Consider the following 21208-nt stretch of genomic DNA (forward strand, 5'->3'; position numbering starts at 1 on the left):
TCTTCCCCTCCCGCAGCCAAGGCTCCATTGGAGCAAAGATGGCCCGGGCACTGGGGATGGCTCCTTGGCCTCTGCCCCAGGTGCTAGAGTGGCTCTGGTCGCGGCAGAGCGACGCCCCAGAGGGGCAGAGCATCGCCCCCTGGTGGGCAGAGCGTCGCCCCTGGTGGGCGTGCCGGGTGGATCCCGGTCGGGCACATGCGGTAGTCTATCTGACTGTCTCTCCCCGTTTCCAGCTTCAGAAAAATACAAAAAACAAAAAACAAACAAACAACAAAAAAAAACCCAGAAAAATATAAAGCAGCCTAGGGAAGAAAAAAAATATATCTTTCTGTTTTTCAGTTCTTCTCCAAATGAAAACACAGAAGATAAAAAGACCCTTAACATAACCATAAAAATATTCAGAAATATAATCTTGAGCCTATGTGATAACTGAAATAATTAGTGATTTAGGTACTCATTTCTAGACCACATTCTGTCATTAATAAATCTCATGAACTTTCCCAAAACAACTACTGATGTCACAGGGCCTCAAAGTTCTCACCCAAAGGTTCCTCTTTATCTCAAGTTTTAAGATTTTATAGAAAGAACTATGGCAAAGTAGAAAGAATGGGGACTCTGGAATTGACTCTATGATTTGCAAGTTTTATGATTTGGGACAATTTACTTAATTTCTAGTTAAGTCATTGATACCCAAATTTGAGATATGAATGCCTACATTGGGATTACTATAACAAGTCACAGTGTCTGCTAAAGGTGAGAGTTCTTAATTGTTGTTATTGTTACAAGCTGATTTTAGTTCAAGTAACATATTTCTTTAGTATAACTACTAAAAACAATACAACTTTACAATAAAATATGAGTCCACTGACATGCCCTGTCCTTCATTTTATTTAGGCATGAACAGTAAATAGTCCATAACACTTACTGAGAACTATGTGCCAGACACTTTTCTATAGGCTTTACATGTAGTAAGTTATTTAACCTTTCAGCAACTCTTAAACAGTAACTCCATTTTAAACTAAGGTCATATAGAGAATACATAACAGCTAGTAAGTGGCAAAGTCAAGATTTTAACTTAGGTAGTTTGACTCCATAGCCTGCCAAATCCCGCAATATAATGTTTGTATTTTTTGAGTGAATATGCATAGTCATTGGTAAAACTTTAAACTTAGTACCAACGCGGGTTTGGTACATCTCAGGGAAATGAAAAGCAGATGACAATTTGAAAAGGAGGGAAACGTCCAGATTTGAAAACAAGTCCAGCCCTGGTCATCTCGACATGCCAAGTTCGTAGACTCAACCCCTGGTCAGGGCATACACAAGAATCAAGCAATGAATGTATAGGTAAGTGGAAAAACAAAACAAGGTTTATTTTTTCCTCTGTCTCTCCCTTTCTCTCTCTCTGACAAAAAAAAAGAAAGAGAAAAAGAAAACAACTTCTCCCTGGATATGCATACCTATCTATTTCTGAAGAATTTATTCCAGAATTTGACACACTCTCAGACACTGAACCCTGACTATCCTTCTTGGTAGGTTCTAATCCATTCTTTATATCATCAAAATTTTCATATTTGAGAGCTTGGACCAGCTGTAATAAGTACATCAACAAATCCTGTAAAACAAACACACAAAAAAAGAAGATAATATTAGAAAAACAAATGCAGTATACGGTTACAGGCATAATTTACCCTGAAATATCAAGCTAACGATCCACTCCATCTATCACTGACCAGCTGTGTCTTTGGAAGATTACTAGGAAACCTAACCTTCTGGTGTCTCACTGGGTCCCCATCCATGAAGTGAACAGAATCAAACAAGCCTTAGAGATAAGGAGTAAGGATTAAATTAACTAATAGAGGAAAGTCACAGAATAATGCCTGGCACAGAGTAAGGGGCTAGAAAATGCCTTGTTTAAAGCAGTATCCAAAATGTAAAGCAGCCTGACCAGGCGGTGGCACAGTGGATAGAGCATCAGACTGGGACGCAGAGGACGCAGGTTCGAAACCTCAAGGTCACCAGCTTGAGCGCGGGGTCGCTGGCTTGAGCATGGGATCATAGACATGACCCCAAGGTCACTGGATTGAGCACAAAGGTCGCTGGCTTGAGCAAGGGCTCACTCGTTCTGCTGTAGTCCCCCGGTCAAGACACATATGAGAAAGCAGTCAATGAACAACTAAGGTGCTGCAACGAGGAATTGATGCTTCTCATCTTTCTCCCTTCCTGCCGTCTGTCCCTATCTCTAATTCTCTGTCTCTGTCACAAAAAGCCCCTCCAAAAACAAAAAACAAACTGCAAAGCAAAAAAAAAAAAAAAAAAAAAAAAACCCACAAAATTTAAAAAAGGGTTGAGACAGTTTGTTTAGGCAGGATCCTTTTGTCAGCAATAAAGCAGATAATAGGATTTTATAACTAAGATTACATAAGAAACTCCAAATTTTCAAGTTTTCCAAGAATTTCTGCTTCATAACCTTTCCTGGTTGGGATTTTAAAAAAAAATCCTGCATTCTTTGTGTGTGTGTGTGTGTGTGTGTGTGACAGAGAGAGAGAGAGAGAGACAGAGAGAGAGGGAAGACCAGAAAGGAGAGAGATGAGAAGCATCAATTCTTCGTTGTAGCACCTTAGTTGTTCCTTGGGTTTCAAGCCAGCGACCCTGAGCTCAATCTGGATGAGTCCGCTCAAGCTGGCGACCTCAGGGTTTTGAACCTGGTTCCTCTGCATCCCAGTCTAATGCTCTATCCACTGTGCCACTGCCTGGTCAGGCAAAAAATCCTGTGTTCCTTTTATTTTTCCTGAAAGCTCAGGTTCTAAAGAATTTGGATTGCTTTTTAAATAAAAATCCTACAAAACAGATATTTTAATTTTAACATTTGTGACTAAGTGAAATACCTACTTTCCTGACAACTACCAATAATGATCTATAAAAACAAATTCCAAAGCCTAAATTTCCCATACTCCTATTGACAATCGATGGGGTAATTAGGACTAAAAAGTGTCAACAAAGTAGCTTTTACCTTTCTGAGCGTTCACCTAATGTAAAAAGATGCTCCAGGTTTAATATTTAGGATGGAAATATTTCCTGTCTTACTCTGTAAGTGCAGTTCTTCCCAATGACTCTTTAAAGTATCTGCTATCTTCCCATTTTAATTGTCACTGTTAAGCCCTCAACACTTACAATGAGAAAAACATTTTTTTATTTATTAATTTTAGAGTGGAAGGGGGTGAGGAGGAGCAGGAAGCATCAAGTCCCATATGTGCCTTGACCAGGCAAGCCCAGGGTTTCAAAATGGTGACTTCATTGTTCCAGGTCGATGCTTTATCCACTGCGCCACCACAGGTCAGGCATAATGAGATAATTTTGAGATTTTGCAACTGCAAATTCAACGTCCGTCTCTTCTTTTGGCCCACAAACCAGTTAAATTCCCTGTAAAAATTTAATGGCACACCCTACCCTCTCTCCTGTTTCTAACATGAACTGTACAGCACTTGTAGTTACTTGCTTTACTTTTTGCCTTTTGCACTATATTATAAACTCCATGAGTATAGAGACGCTTTCCAACAATCTATTTTCCCATACATAATACCATAATGGATTTTTAAAATAATTTTTTTTCTTACATTGTATGGCCATCATTTTTATCATTACCCAAACACTGACAGAGTAATATGCATGGTTTTACCACTAAATGATTTCTTTATCAAAAAAAAAAAATTAAATGAGAGATTAACTGGCTTATTAACTCTTATTCAAATAAAATAATCAATGTCAGTGGCCAGGGAACTCAAGTAACTGTATCAAAGCATCTGTATAGTATACTGTTGTTGCTGAAAACTTTTTAATTAGAGCAATAAACATCTGATTTTCTATTATTTTATTTAAGATTTACAGAATCTAACAGCTATAGGAATGCTTAGATGCTTTTTCTAAGAAAAAAAAAAGTGAATTATATAACAGAAAATTGATTAATACACTTAATGACAAGTAACCTTCTTGGGAGGTATAAGTAATTCAGTTTCAGTGCTAGCCTTCATTACCAGGGCATGCTTTGAAAATGTTGAATATATCACCTGTTGCCTTTTCCTAATTACAGAAAAGAATCACCACATGAAATAAAAAAATATCTTCATTGTTACTAAATTTTCCACGAAGGAGAAATTCAGAAGAAAACTCCCCTTTTATTTTTAGGTCACTCATCACCATCTTATTTGTCGGTCTTCTATATTCAACTACTCTTTCCTTCATTTGTATGGAAATGAATTAACTTCAATAGTAAGTACAAAGTCTGTTTGCTCATTATACAGTCACATCTTGAAAAACATAAAACTCCTCCAAGCATGAAGGAGAGAAGCGTAGGTGTAAAACAAAACAAAACAAAAAGAAATCAGGTTTCCATCTCAGACAATTCAGTAAAAATTTCCCAAGAGCTCTGAAATATTATCTAGATACTGATCACCATTTTCCTCAAGAACATGTTAATTCTAATGTTTCAGAGAGAAAATGCAAAGTCCCATGTCAAATCACTCACTGACTTCTCATTTCTTACTGAATTAAGAGTAATTCTTCAGACAGACATTTTGAGTTAGCGACATGAGTGCTGATCCTGCCTCACAGATAGCTACACAGACCCCACACACCCACTAAAGGGAAGTATTTTCTGTTTTTCCTGTACTTTTCAACCACCTTGCCTTTGCTCCTAGTGCTCTCCCCACTTAGAATGTACCTGAACTCATGTCCAACTGTGAAAATTCTACTCTTCCATCAATGCCTATTTTAAATGCCTCTTCCTCCTCAAATTTTAATGGGGAATCTCTCCATTTGAGCCACATATTTGAGTAAGAAATATGACTTTAAAATTTTTCCTAGGTAGGATATTAGCAAGTCAAATTTAGAAAGATATTAATATTGAGTAAGAAATATTTTACAAATGTACAGATTGTATAACATAATAAAATCTATAAACAAAGATTTCATATATATACTATATACTGATGTTTTTCAGACAGCATGACACTTTACATAAAAAATACAGGAACCCACCTAACATCCATTAGAACTAATATGATAAATCACTAAACCCACAAGGTGAAACACAAATATTTATTATTTATTTACTTATTTTTAGCGAAGGGTGTATGAGAAGCATCAACTCATAGTTGAGGCACTTTGGTTACTCATTGATCGCTTCTCATTTGTGCCTTGTTGGTGGGGGGGCTGCAGCCGAGCCAGCAACCTTGGAATCAAGCCAGTGACCACGGGGTCATGTTGATGATCCCACACTTAAGCCTATAACCCCATGCTCAAGCTGATGAGCCTGCACTCAAGTTGGATGAGCCAGTGCTCAGGCTGATAATCTCGAGATTTTAAACCTGGGACACCAACAACCTGAGTCAATGTTCTATATACTACACCACCACTGGTCAGGTAGGTAAAACATAAATCTTAAAACAAAAACACATCTTTCCAAAACACATACACACATACACAGCTTTCCATTTAACAAAAATAAGACATAAAAAGGATAGAGTCGTTCATAACAATAATTGTCACAGAATAAATCTAACTTTAAAAAATGCATAAAATTTTTATAAAATAGGAGCTTAAATTTAAAAAAAAATCATTATCTCCAGGAGGGAAAATTTAGTATCATAAAGATGTCATTTTTTTCCTTAATAAAAAATTTTAATGGCCCTGGCCGGTTGGCTCAGTGGTACAGCGTTGGCCTGGTGAAGTCCTGGGTTCAATTCCTGGTGAGGGCACACAGGAGAAGTGACCATCTGCTTCTCCACCCTTCCTCCTTCTCTCTCTGTCTCTCTTTTTCTCTTTCTTTCTCTCCCCCCGCCCCTTCCTGCAGCCATGGCTCAGTTTGAGCAAGGTGGCCCCAGGCGCTGAAGATGGCTCCATGGCCTCGCCTCAGGTGCTAAAATAGCTCAGTTGCCAAGCAACAGAGCAGTGGCCCCAGATGGGCAGAGCATCACCTGGTAGGGGGCTTGCCAGGTGGATCCTGGTTGGGGTGCATGCAGGAGTTTGTCTCTATCTCCCTCTCACTTAATAAAAAAAAAATACTAATAAAATTTTAATGTAATTCCACTTAAAATTTTGGTGGAGTTTTAAGAAAAGGACAGAATTATTCCAAAATTATTGGGAAAAATAATGTACAAAAATTATAAAAGTAAACTTACAGGCATCCATAAAATAATCTAGAAACACAGTATTTTTTTTTACAAATTAAACATACCTTTGACATCATTTGCCTTTATATTCACTAGCCTATTTCAAAAATTTATAGACACCAAATATATGTGCCGATTGTGAGAAAATGTCCAAGATTATACTATCAGTGAATAAGGCAAATTTTTAACAATATATTAATATTTATAGAATATACATATTTATGACAGTTTATAAAAAGACGTATGTATGTATGCTGTACATGCATACATATGTTTGCAATTTGCATAAAGAATATATAAAAAAATATACGAGTGGCTACCTTTCTGGGGATAAAGAATGGCCAGAGGAGTAGAGTCCTATATTATTTCTTTCACAGTTAAAAAGCAAAGTAAATTGAAAAAAAAAAAGGATTAATATCACAGTATGGAAATAAAGCAAATTCTGTGGGAGCGGAAGGAAACAAACAGAAGAGCCGCTTGCTCCGAGGTGGCTCCGGGAGCTCTCAGGCGGGAGGCCTGCTGGGAGGCCTGCGCTCCAGCCTGAATGACGACAGGGAGAGAGACACTGGGACACCGGGGAGCCTGGGCAAAGGCACGGCTACTAGAGACTGTGGCACGTGCAAGACATCAGACTAACTGTCCAAACAGACAACACAGCGTTTTCATTCAGCTTTCCCAGTAGTCCAAGAGGGAGATAGTTAGACAAATTGACCTCTGACATGACATCTTTTCACACTATGATTATATGATTCTACTATCTTTTGCAAACCCCCAAACATTTGAAGTTTATAAAACCATAAATACTGTACTCCGAAGACACAGCATGATTTCAGCATAAAATTTACAAAATATAAATGTGCAATCTTTTTGCATATGGGCATGAGTACAATTTTCAAAGCGTTTTTGAATTTTTTTGTTCATTACTATCAAGTGACGTAAGTAACTATTATCACTATTTTTCTTCAGCGAGTAAACAGGTGAGAATACATATACAGGGTTCCCAAAGACATATATGATATATATGTAGATATACAGAGTTAAAGAAAAGACAAAATTCATATCTTAATATACATCTAACATATCAGTAGGAAGAAAAATCATGAGCTAACTTAACTACCATACTATTTATGCTAGATCTCTACAACCTTAAAAATACTAACAATAAATAACTGACTGCAGTTTAAAATGCATGCAATGTTTCTCTCATCTCTACCTCAGAAAACAAATTATAAAATGGCCTAGAAATAGCTCAGTACCTATACAAACTCTACACAAACACTAATAACTCCAGACACAAATACAGTTCAAATACTTAACCTCTAGGTTCCAGGAAGCTGAAGCCAGACAATCAAAAGTGATGATTTATAATTTTTTCTATTTAAATTCTGAACCCATATTGAGAGACTGTGTTGACTACACCCCAGAGGCCTTTACATAAATTCTATGACTCATGTCAAACATAGAGAATTATTGACTTGAGTGAAATTTCTAATGAATTTCAAAATAAATATTTTGATTATTTCAAATTAATATTGTAATAATTTTTCTACTTGTGAAACAGTAAAGACAATTAGGAAGAAGATAATAGGCTCAATACAATGTTAGAACTGCTTTCTGATAGGAGAGTAAATAACATTCTATTCTGATAAAATTGTGCAATATCTGAGATCTTGTATAAAAGAAATCTAATGGAGGGGAAGGAATGGGGAGGAGAGAGTAAGCGGTGTTATAGATGAAACAAGATGGCTATGAGTTGGCAATTGTTAAAGATGGGTAATTTATATGTAAGCACTCCCTCTATACTATTTACTATAAAGTTTAAATTTTACTATAATTAACTATATACATAAAAATATTAACCTTAATAAATCCTCTTTGCTTCTTGAAATTCAGATACTACTATCAATTCAAAATGATTTAATTATTATTTTAAAAAATTTTCCATTGATGTGAGAGAAAGTGAAAGAAGCATCAACTTGTTCCACTAAAGTCATTCCATTTAGTGGTGCACTCATAGACTGTTTCTCCTATGTGCCCTGACTGGGGTCAAACCTGCGACCTTAGAATGGCAGGACAATGCTTCATCCACTGAGCCACCTGACCAAGGCCATGATTTAATTATTTTTAATAAGGGTCCTTGATAGTAACTGTTCTATAGGATCAGCATTCCTATATACACATTGAGGTTTGAGAAGAGTTATCCCATATCCTATAAGCCCTGCAGGCTAGCACAAACTATTAGATTATATTTGAGAGCACATTCACCCTATAAAAATTAGTAAAAAGTATTGCTAGATTAGTCTGTCTCATTAGGAATTACTAAAATGCAAAACCCAGCAGTGCTTTGAGTCAACACAGAATGTTTCTCCTTCCCTAGTGGCCTCAGACATATAAACAAGGCCAGCATTAAGTCTGTGGTCTCTGCTTTCCAGAGGATTCAAAACCATCAAGAAACATACATATACACATGATTCTCGGCAACTGGAAGTTTAAAGGAGTGGGAAGGCGAATAAGATGACCACGCATCTCTATGTTTTAAAAAGGACTTTTCAAGGCTACAATTAAAGGTGGCTTGTTGTGTACCGACTAATAGAGGGGATCTGAATTACTCCCCAGCTGGTGCTACATTAAACCATTTTTCATTAGAATTCCTTTTTCCAGACAGAAGGTATAAGCTCTGCTGCCAGGTAAATGTGCTGGGAGAGATTGTCCTATCACAAAACAGATCAGGAAGTAAATTTTCATTTCACAGAGAAGTCCCTGGAGGAATATTTTAAGTTTACTTCTGAAAACACATCTAGTATATCCTCTTCGCTTCTAAAAAATCTGCCCCCCCTTCACACACACACACACACACACACACACACACACACACACACACACTCTTGAGTCTATAATCAGGCTCTAGTTTAAAATGTACCCAAAGAAAGAACAACAACGCACCTCATCATCCGCCTGCCGCAGCCGGGCCACTGCGTAGCGCCTCACTGTGGGGTTGGTGTAATGCGAGGACAGCAGCTCCAGGGAATCCTCTACGTCCATTGGCTTCCACTTCCCCAGAAGTTCCAGTGCCTGTTTGGCCTCCTGAGGTAGATCCCAATTAACACACTTCAAGAATTTTGTCAAAGCCTAAAATCAGAAAAGATTTTTAAATTAGAAACAACCACCTATTATTTGGGGTAGGGAAGGTCCATGGGTGACGAGGCAGAGATCCACTTGGTCGTGATGGAAGAGTCACAGACTCAACGGCAGACTCCCTATGTAATCACTAAACAAGGTTATACATTCAATTCTAGGAAAGTAACACAGGGCAGGAAAAAAAAGCATGTTGGCTGAAACTTTACAGATCAAACTACTTTCAAAGCATTATGAATTATTAAATTTTCTTTAGCCTTTCTTCACTATGCTTTTGTTATTTTAAAATACGTTAGGCCTCTGACCTGTGGTGGCGCAGTAGATAAAGTGTCAACCTGGAAATGCTGAGGTTGCCGGTTCAAAACCCTGGGCTTGCCTGATCAAGGCACATATGGGAGTTGATGCTTCCTGTTCCTCCCCCCTTCTCTCTCTCTCTCTTCTCTCTCTATAATGAATAAATAAAAATAAAAAATCTTTAAAAAAAGACTCAGCTCGCATTATTATTAAAAAGAAATTAAAATACGTTAGGCCTCAAGATGTGAAAATAGTTGAGGCAGATCTCACGAATTCTGAGATGCCTTTGAGACAACCTTCATTTTGCAACATCAACATGTGATATAATATAAAGTAGCCAATGAATGAAAAATTCCAAAGCCAAGTGAGAATAGACTCCTCATCACTAAGCCCACTCTTGAACACTTCTCCGGAGTCACTGGGTTTCCTCGATACTCATACATACCTAAGGACTCAAAAGAAATTGATTATATTATGTCTCTCTGCACCTAGAAGTAACTATTTAAAAAAGGACAACCAAGTAAAAACTTCACAAGAACAAGCATAAAACAAAACAAAACACTGAAGCAGTAGCAAACAGTCTATGATTCAACTAGCTGTCTGTAGCATCTCTCTGGAACCTCGCTTCTTTGGATAGATAGCATACTGAAGTCTTCACCAGATTGTCACATAAGTAAAGTACCTTGGTGCATATAACTCGCGGCTACATACATAATAAATGCATACCTGCCAAAAATTCAACTTGCCCAGGAAGTTGCTGGCAACTTTCAGCTTCCTTTAATAGTTACCTCAATCTTATTTAAACCTTCATTTAAATCAGGGGTCTCGCCGAACAATTTTGTGCGGCCCGCAGACTAATCCACGAAGTTCAAAATATTTTGGATAAAATTAAGCCTAGGGGCCTACTTGTATTTTTCATTTCTCTAGCATCCATCCTAGCTAGATATTAGCTTAGTTAACAGCAGTTGTGATGCGAACTACAGTTTCTGGTCATTTTGTGACACTGAGTAAACTGCATGTACGATTGTGGTTGTTGTACTGATTTTTTTTTGTTTTCAACTGCAGTGAGAAAAGTGTTGCGTAACAGTTGCCTTTTGTGGACCTAGTGCGGCCCGCGGAACGGCTGTGATCTTGCTCTGCGGCCCACATGCTGAGTTGAGTTTGAGACCCCTGATTTAAATGATGCTCTTCTAACTGCCAAATGCTTTTGAGGGCACCCTTATCTCTGGAGTCTGCATTCCCCAAGAGTAGCGATCTATCTCTTCTGCACCTCCTGCATGGCGTTTAGTACACTGTTCCCGCTCCAAATAACAACACAAACTGCCCTAGTAATGGACTCAAGCAATTATTTTCCACTTCTAAAATGTACTTCTAGGTTGAAGTGTGGAAACAAAGCAATACTTCTTAGATCACTACAGCGAAAGGTTTTCCATTGCACAGAACATCAGCAGCCTAAATAGAAACGTGTGGCTATGTGCTTGTTATAAGCAAATCCTGCAGCATGCCGATATACTCAATTCAATAACTGAAACAATCTATCTCCCAGATTCTATGATTTATAGACCTATTAGTAAGATTTACGACATATACTACTGCCAAGAAACCTAAGGACTGTACAAGAATTCCACAACTTTATAATGCTAAATGTTACAAATGTAAACAAGGAGGTAGTAGATTGAGGAAGGAATGAGATAGAAGTATGAGAATCTGAAGGCAGCAATAGTAATGATACTTCCCCTTAAATCCATTAAAGATGCTTAGTGATCTATGTAAAGGTACAGGCCTCAAAGGTAATGTTGTCCCTAGAGCTTCCAAAGATAACAGGGGTGTACACACAAGCTTTAGAGCCAGTGTGCTTGGGGTCAATCCTAATTCCCAGCTCCATCAATTATTAGCTTAGTCACTTAGAGCACATTATTTAAATTATAAGTGACCTGTCTCAGAATGTTGTGGTGAAAATGAAATAAGATTGAATGCAAATGTTTAGGACGGTACCTTTTACATAATAAATATTTGATAAATGTTAATCATTTTATTATCCAATTATTATTGTTTTTCTATTTCTATATTGAATCCAACATCAAATGTTAATATTATTGCATTTATTATCATGTTTTATATTTTAATAGCAATAACTATATATTTGTTAATCTCCCTCTGATCTTAGAATCACCTCACTGGTATTTCATATTCTTACAATCAAAAGCGCAATCACTTTAGAGCTGTATTTATCATATATATTTCTTTTTTTGGTTTTTTTTTTCCATTTTTTTTCTGAAGCTGGAAACGGGGAGAGACAGTCAGACAGACTCCCGCATGTGCCCGACCGGGATCCACCCGGCACGCCCACCATGGGGCGACACTCTGCCCACCAGGGGGCGATAATCTGCCCATCCTGGGAGTCGCCATGTTGCGACCAGAGCCACTCTAGTGCCTGAGGCAGAGGCCACAGAGCCATCCCCAGCGCCCGGGCCATCTTTGCTCCAATGGAGCCTTGGCTGCGGGAGGGGAAGAGAGAGACAGAGAGGAAAGCGTGGCGGAGGGGTGGAGAAGCAAATGGGCGCTTCTCCTGTGTGCCCTGGCCGGGAATCGAACCCGGGTCCTCCGCACGCTAGGCCGACGCTCTACCGCTGAGCCAACCGGCCAGGGCTATATATTTCTAATTTTAACTTCTACCCACACGATTATTGGAAATTTCTACTTTGTTGCTAAAGGAAAACCTATTCCTCTACTCAAGACACTTCTGATACTAAACTTGAGTTTTCCACACCATCCAACCCCCTAATCTTCTGAGGACACCAATTGGGTGTCCCACACTTTAATTCAATTTCGATACTAATGACCTGGAGTCAATGCAGAATCCAAGGGTTAAGCGTTAAGTCTCACAAGATTACTTCCCATTTCAGATGCCCAAACTTCTGTCTGACTTGGCTACAAATCAGGAGTTACCATAACATCTTCCTCAGGTTCAATAATGTGCTACAGTGGCTCACAGAACTCAGAGAAACACTTAACTTATTACTGCTGGTATATTTTAAAGGATACAAATGAATAACCAGATGAAGAGACACATAGGCAATGTCTGGAAGAGTCCTGTACCCATATAGTTTGAAGTGCCTATCTCCTGTCACATGATGTGTTCACCAACCCAGAAGATCTATGAACCGCAATGCGTAGTTTTTTTGAAGGTTCCATTCCATAGGCATGATTTATTTAATCTCTCACCACTGGTGATTAATCCCATCCCAGACCCTCTCCCAGAGCTGGGAGTGGGGCTCAAAGTTCCAATCCTTTGATCACAGGGTTGGTTCCTCTGGCAATCAGCCCCACCCTAAAAGAGCCACCTCATTAGCATAAACGTAGGTGTGGTGGAATGCATGGAGTTTATTACTACCACTCAGCAAATCCTAGGGTTTTAGAAACTATGCCAGGAATCACAGATCAAATGTACATACCTTATTATATCACAGTATCACAGTTGTTCTTCTAATAAATTAAATACAAAACATTCCAAAATAAAAGTATCTCCTCACCTTGATCCTTCAACTTGCTGTATTTCCTTATTTCAGACAAACCCCGAGAGTTGTCACCTAGACATTTCATACATTTCCCTCTAAGCTGACCTCCCACTTAGCTCTCCAAATCAGTACACTGTCTTCTAATTATGTCTTTTTTTCATTCTCAGTTCTGCTCCAATCTACCCTGGTTTGTCTTCCTTAAAATGGCACTTGCTAAGACACATTCTGCTGCTTTAATGGTTTCCTCTTGCCGGTAAAATACAACTCCCAGGCACAGAATTCCAGGCTCATCACAAATGTACTCCATCTTTTTTACTTCATAACCATTCATGAACGGTTCAGAGACTCTGTCTCTAAACCGAACTAACACTTTGGTATACTCATGTTTCCCCCTCCCCCCCCATGAGAATGATCATCAAATCAAAAGCACCTCAAGAGCTTACTGGACCCGTAAGACCAGTCTCTGCTCGGGGACACTTCCTTCTCATCTCGCAGGGACCTTGCTCTCTGCTCCATGTTCATTACAGCAATCTCCTAATTGTCTATTAAGGGAGTGACCTTCAATTCCTACCCTGTACTTTTCCATTTTATCTGTATATAAATATCCTTGCCCCCTGACCTGTGGTGGCGCAGTGGATAAAGCATCGACCTGGAAATGCTGAGGTCGCCGGTTCGAAACCCTGGGCTTGCCTGGTCAAGGCACATATGGGAGTTGATGCTTCCAGCTCCTCCCCCCTTCTCTCTGTCTCTCCTCTCTCTCTCTCCCCTCTGTCTCTCCCTCTCCTCTCTAAAAAATGAATAAATAAATAAAAAAAAAAATTAAAAAAATAAAATAAAATAAATATCCTTGCCCCAACAGTTTTAATTTATATGAAAACATAAAAATGATATTGCAAGCCCATAGTTCTCAATAATACTAGGTCAAGAGTTAACAACAAATGTTTGCTGAACTGAATCTGTTCCCACCATGGTTGTCTACCTGCTCTCACTGTCTCAGTAGTTGCTTCAGAAGCAGCCTCTTCAGAACATTCAATGTATCACTATTTCACCACACATGCCTTTTCAAATACAATGGAAAGGCATCAAGTTAACGTAACATTTATCCTTTTTTGTGTGTGTGACAGAGAGACAGAGAGGGACAGGAAGGGAGACAGATTAGAAGCATCAATTCTTTGTTGCGGCACCTAAGTTGTTCGTTGATTGCTTTCTCATATGTGCCTTGATGGGGGGGTGGGCCTACAGCACAGTGACTGACCCCTTGCTCAAGCCAGCAACCTTAGGCTCAAGCCAGCGACCTGGGGCTCAAGTTGGATGAGCCGACACTCAAGCCAGTGAACTTGGGGTTTCAAACCTGGGTCCTCTGTATCCCAGTCCGATGCTCTTTCCACTGTGCCACTGCCTGGTCAGGCAACAGTTATTTTTTAATTAACATTTTTACAAGAAAGGCTATGATAAACACTAGTTTTGAAAAGTTATAATAGTCATCTTTTGGGTTCCATAGAAATGAATCACTTCTTAAATACTATGGACCACAAATTTAAAAATGCTTCATAAGTTTAACTGATTTTGATGGACAAAGTTATTACTGTGAACTTTCTAGGTGCAACAGCAAGTCTAAACTAGAGATTGTCATCTGAAGCACTGAAGACTGTAGGTGCCAGCAAGCCCTGGCACACGGTCATGTAGGAAAACATAGGTGGAAAGACCAAACAATAAAAAAATAAGTAGATATGAATTTGTTAGAACCAATTTCCACCAACTTGTTTTCTGAGCACTGCTTTCTCTCCAGAAAATAATTTTAGCCTCAGGGCCCAGAATCCAACTAACCTACAGCAAGGCTCCTGGACACCAACCCTGAAGGAATTTCTTTACGTAAAAAAATCTAAGGGACAAGGTGCAGGAATATCTGTTTCCTGAAAAATCCATTTTAAATTACTACAAAGACACCTATGTGGCTGTGTAAATAAGTTCTCTGGTCACTTCAAGGCCAATATACTGAAAAGTGCTTCCTGAACATTAAAAAATATCGTTCACTCAACCCTGGTGATCATAAGGATCCCGTAATATGTCTTGAGAATTGAAGTTTCATCATCCACTTTTCGAAAACTTAAAATCAACTAGTTAAGCAAAACCTGTCATATATTTTATATCACTTGAGCATTTGATTTCTTTTGCACATATCTAGAAGTAATTGAATTTCAGTGGGAAGTGACTACATTTTAAACAAACAATTTTTCTTGCAAGCCTTTCCATCTACGGCAGTTCTGCTCTGTAACTCTATTCTATGCTTCTTGAGTCTATACATCCTAACAATTTAATTCAATACCTTGCTGTGCATTTTAGACAAGACCGTTCTGCATTCAAGATACAATTTTTGTGACCAGTTATTCTTCATTTAACAGAGTATCATACCCTAACTCATTTTTTTATATCACACAAAATCACAAACCTGTGATTCTACTGATATTTCCTTTTTCTGTGGTGAAGAGAATAACTCTCAAAGATCTAGTAAATTTAAAATTCTTCTCTCATTCTTGTTATGAATATAAAGAGAAAAAGATGATTCAACTACAAAGAATTTTCAAAGGCCCCGATAAAAGATAAAGAGGCATAGCTGAAGAGTAAAGATGAGCTACAAATGGATTTTTATCTTTACCTTTGAAATTAATATAATTATTTCAGAAAAACAAGTTAAAGCAGCTAAAGACCATCTCAAGAGACTGTAAAACATATTTATTCATTCATTCGCACATAATTGTAGAATAGTTTTCAGACAGACACTAATTTTCCTTATGCTTCTGTTTTACCCACAATGCATTTCATAATTTCTAAGGCATGTGCATGACACTGCAATATTTTATCTATAATCCTCCCTTTTGCTTCACCAACTATCTTCTATTCTAACTCATAAATGTGAGCATACTGATCAGCACTGACAAACTTTGTGATTCTGCACAGGTTCCTTAACCCAAGACTCAACTTCCCTCACCGTAGAACTGTAGCAAAAATATCTAAATTGTGGGGTTGTTGTGGGATATGAAAGATCCCTAGCATAAATGGCTGTTTAATAGATACTGGCTATTATTATAATATTTTAAGGGTTAGTCCTGAACCAGTCTCCTAAGAATTTACAGACTATCACGTTCACTATCATTTAATCAACTCCTATTAGATATAAGGAAATGAAAGCTTTGACAGGTGAAGTACTCTGCTTGCAGTAAAAAGCTTCAGAGTGGCAATACTAAGGATTCAAGATGAGCCTGCAAACTCAAGTCTAGTGTTGACAGCTTCATCCTAATTCTGTTTCTCCAGAAACTCTCTACCTAGTTTTATTATGGAAACCAAATGCCTAGTTCTGACCTAGCCTCTGTCCTGCTCTCCAAGCTGGCAGGCACTCTACCAACTCAATTTACACATTTCAAATTAGTTTCTCATACTTTCTCTAGCCACACCTCCTCCAGAATTCTATAGTTTCTTTAATGATGTAAATATTTTGCTAGTCAATCCAGGCTCAAAGAGGTGAGACAAAGAAGTGAATCAACATTTACTCTGAACCTATTAGTCACCAGATACTTAGCAAGGCTATTCACCTGTATTATCTCGCCTATGAAGGAGGGTTTCATCGTAAGAAAAATAAAGAAACCAAGCTTCCAAAGCAATTTCCTTCACCTTACCTAGTAAGAAAAAGCTACAGTGCCAGAACTAAATCGTCTCTCTCTGACCTTTCTCATTCAGCTGCTGACTACAGATTATCAAATGGCTCTATGTGTCTTTGTGTGTACACATCTATAACTTTTTTTCAAATGAAGTATCAAATATACTGTTCTGTAACTAGTAAAAAATTTGACCATTTTTCTCTTATTTCCATGGAAGTTTTGCTTCATCTTGTTCATCAGCAACAAACTTTGTAGATACATTTGATGTATGAAAACATTCAAGAAATTTACCTTTTCTTGGTTAGTAAGATAATATCTAAACTTCCAAACAAGATCTTGTTCTTCATATGTAAGCTGCTTGGTTGGTGGATAACTCACAATAATCTACAACAAAAATAAAAAAAGAATTACTTTTGTCAAATGTATTCTTCCTATATATTTCCATTTCATTTACAATTTTGAATTTATTTAAATATTTCTATTATGAAACTAATAGCAGCAAGGAAAATGTGCATGCAGTTGAGTAAGACTTAACTTTACTAAACTTATCAGTCCAAAAATAATAGAATATAAAGGGAGAAAAAGATAAGATGGAAAAGTCATTGTCCATATAAAAGTATATAATTATAGGACTAATGTAATTATACCAAAGCTCTATATAACTAAAGCCTCTGCCCTCAAACAGAAAAATCCAAACAATAAATGTTTCCTTGTCCAGTCAACTTGCAGAACAAGGCGTGTGTGCACAGCAAGGCCTCTCAGGCAATGTGCCTTCAGCCCGCTTCTAAGAGCACTTATCAAAAAGCATGTACTACTTGTAGCTCTGGCTTCAGGACGAATATATTTTCTGAAAGCCTCAATATAATAAAACTACGGATAGCTGAAATTATTGTAATTCATTAATCTGGGGGTAGGGGAATATCTGAATAATATTTAAGTGAAGTGGTACCACATTGATTGTAACCAAAATATCCATTTAATTATTTTTATAGTAATATTTTATAAATTCTTACGTTTAGTTGATCTCTGGTGGTGGCATTAGGTTTGAGATCATGGTCAGAAGGTCCACTTCTTAAACTCCGGGCAAGCTTGTGGTGTTTGCTCTCAACCAAGTTCTCCTATTAATTATTTAAAAATATCAACAATGGAGATCTCATCAAAAGGAAACTTCAATAGTTAGTTAGAAAAGTAAGCCTTATCAGGCAGTTGGTGCAGTAGACAGTGTTGACCTAGAATGCTGAAGACCAAGGTCACCAGCTTAAACATAGGCTCATCGGCTTGAGTGCAGGCTCATCAACTTGAGCATGGGGTTGCCAGCTTGAGTGTGGGATCATAGAGATGACCCCATGGTTACTGGCTTGAGCCCTAAGGTCGATGGCTTGAAGCCCAAGGAAGCTGGCTTGACAAAGGAATCACTGGCTCGGCTGAAGCCCCCCCAGTCAAGGGACATATAAGAAAGCAATCAATGATCAACTAAGGTGCCACAACTATGAGTTGATGGTTCTCATCTCCTTCCTTTCCTGTCTGTCCCTATCTGTCACTCAATCTCTCTCCCTCTCTAAAGAAAAAAAAAAGAAAAGTAAATAGTTACTTAAGACCATTCAATCATATCGAATATTTTATTTTGGTTAAAACTTTAGCCTCCGATGTTTTAGAAATGTATCACCATTTTGAGATAAGGAAATAGCATGCTTTATGCCTTACTAGGGCCATAACATGCACATGCCAATCCAGCTTTCTTTTTTTATCTAATTTTATTACGATATCATTCAGTTTTTAAAAAGACTTTATTTAATGATTTTAGAGAGAGAGGAGGGGGAAGTGAGAAGTATCAACTCATAGTTGCTTCACTTTCATTGCTCACTGATTGCTTGTTTATGTGCCTTGATCAGGCATGCCCAGGGTTTCTAACCAGCGACCTCAGCATTCCAGGTCGACGCTTTAGCCACTGCACCACCACAGGCCAGGCCCATTCCAGCTTTTTAAAACATCTACCTCTCCTTCTCCAGTTATTCAATGTTGTAATATTCTCTAACCACTCAAATACCACCTTCTCTCTAAGACCTTCCCTGACAACCCAGACTAAATCATTCCCTCTTCTTATGAGCTACTAACACCTTGTGACACATTGTACTATCATCTTCTTAACAGTTTAACATCCAATAGTCACTTGAGAGCAGGGATAATGACCATAATAATTAAATATACATATTTGGTATTGACAATGTTACCGATGGCCAAAATCATTTGTTTTAAATACACTGTCTTTGCTTAAAAAAGTTTTCTGCATACATGAACTGTCTTCCAAATTTTCAATTGTTTTTCTGGTCTTTTGTTCTTCAGTATTTAAAAGTTCTTTACACATTAGATATTCAGCCCTCTGTCAGTGATGTATGTCACAAACACTGCCTCGCAATTTATCAACTGTCTTGCCTGACTTGTGGTGGCGCAGTGGATAAAGCGTCGACCTGGAAATGCTGAGGTCGCCGGTTCAAAACCCTGGGCTTGCCTGGTCAAGGCACATATGGGAGTTGATGCTTCCTGCTCCTCCCCCCCTTCTCTCTCTCCTCTCTCTCTCCACCCCCCTCTCTAAAAAAAAAAAAAAAAAAAAAGAATGCAATTTATCAACTGTCTTTTAACTTCGTTTTGGTGGTTTTGCCATGCAGTCAATTTTTTAATGCAGTCAAATCTATCAAGCATTTCTTTTCCTGCCTTTTGAGTCATCATTAGAAAGTTTTTCCCTACACTGAGGGTACAGGACCAGCAGTTTCATTTTTTACCATTTAAATTCCTGATTCAGGCCCTGGCCGGCTGGCTCAGTGGTAGAGCGTCAGCCTGGCGTGCAAGGGGTCCCGGGTTCGATTCCCGGCCAGGGCACATAGGAGAAGCGCCCATCTGCTTCTCCACCCCTCCCTCTCTCCCCCTCTCCCCCCTCTCTGTCTCTCTCTCTTCCCGTCCCACAGAGAGGCTCCATTGGAGCAAAGATGGCCCGGGTGCTGGGGATGGCTCCTTGGCCTCTGCCCCAGGTGCTAGAGTAGCTCTGGTCGCGACAGAGCGACGCCCCGGAGGGGCAGAGCGTCGCCCCCTGGTGGGCGTGCCGGGTGGATCCCGGTCAGGCACATGCGGGAGTCTGTCTGACTGTCTCTCCCCGTTTCCAGCTTCGGAAAAATACAAAATAATAATATTAATAATAAATTCCTGATTCATTTGGAGTTTTTCCCTATGAATGGTATGAGGTATAACTCTGCTTTCCAAATGGCTAATCAGTTCCCCAGCACTATGCTTCAGTGACGAAACACCACTTTTATCATATACTAATTTCTGTATTTACTTGAATCCATTTCTGAGCTTTTTATTCGATTCCACCTGTCTATCTGTACATGTACAAACTGTACTTATCAAAGTTTTACAGTCATTTTTATTGCCTGATGCCTGGTACCAGCTCAATGCCATGTTGAGTTACTTTGTTAAAATATATTCCTCTATTTAGTGAGCAATCATGGCTAAATACTGAACTCAATTTTTATGCAATGGAGGTAAGGAGAGTAGTTTGCCTTTTTTCCCCCCCCAACCTTTCTTTTGTTTGTGCTTGCTTCATTTAAAACTAAAAACTTTAATAGGGTCCTCAGTCCATTTTTTTTAAACTTACACAATCCATAATGTTAAAGCTAGAACTAAGTATTGATGCAAATTTTCTTTAGAAAAGAACACACTAAATATACAGACATCTCATTTTTCTGACATTCTGGTAGGAGTTACACAAAAGCAGTATCTATGGGTCCAATAAGACAAAACTTGTTTACTCATGGCCATTTTAAAGGTAACCAGAGTGCCTCTATTTGTATGTTTCAAATATCCTGAATGCAAAATATAATTTGATTTTATAATGAAAGGTCAGTGTCAAATTTAGATATATTGACTCAATTTTAGTATGCTGTGCATAGGCTCTGTGAAGGTATTTAGGAATTTTGTTTCTAAAAGATTCCCAAGTGACCTTTATTCCTAACCTTTTGTACATTTTTCCCCCTATCTCTTTGTCTGAGGTTAGGTATCAGCCATTATATTACTTCCTGATGTATTTACCTCAGTCATCATATTTTCATCTTCCAATGTGCTACTTTTAATCTACTTTGTTCTGATTAGGAAGATAAATAATCTAATTAGAAATACATAAAATCAGAACGAAATGGTTTAGAGTGATGTAAATGAGTTATAAGTATGAATATCATGGTATCTATTATACTGTTAAAAGGATTTTTTGCCTGGAACTTTCTAAAACTAAAGTCATCTAATTAAAGCTCTGCTGAAGAGAGAGGGAGAGAGGAGGACAGAAAGAAGCATGAACTCATTGTTTCACCTAGTTGTTCCGTGTAGTTGTGCACTCATTGATTGCTTCTTATATGTTATGTGCCCTAAATGGGGATGGAACCAACCACCT

At 38.3% G+C, this 21208-nt stretch overlaps 1 protein-coding gene across 4 annotated transcripts in view; it reads right to left on the bottom strand.

Moving 5' to 3' along the window:
- PIK3C3 (phosphatidylinositol 3-kinase catalytic subunit type 3) overlaps positions 1-21208 on the bottom strand; it is a 575824-nt gene that overhangs the window by 510323 nt on the left and 44293 nt on the right. For all 4 annotated transcript variants that reach the window (XM_066246827.1, XM_066246828.1, XM_066246826.1 and 1 more), the window contains exons 8-11: positions 17784-17888; positions 17062-17154; positions 9111-9296; positions 1458-1612 (exon numbers count right to left, since the gene is read on the bottom strand). In XM_066246827.1, coding sequence (XP_066102924.1) covers positions 1458-1612; positions 9111-9296; positions 17062-17154; positions 17784-17888 — 539 coding nt within the window. The remainder of the gene's footprint in view (positions 1-1457; positions 1613-9110; positions 9297-17061; positions 17155-17783; positions 17889-21208) is intronic.

The sequence above is a fragment of the Saccopteryx bilineata genome, chromosome 11 (assembly GCF_036850765.1).
Source record: "Saccopteryx bilineata isolate mSacBil1 chromosome 11, mSacBil1_pri_phased_curated, whole genome shotgun sequence".
Classification (NCBI taxonomy): domain Eukaryota; kingdom Metazoa; phylum Chordata; class Mammalia; order Chiroptera; family Emballonuridae; genus Saccopteryx; species Saccopteryx bilineata.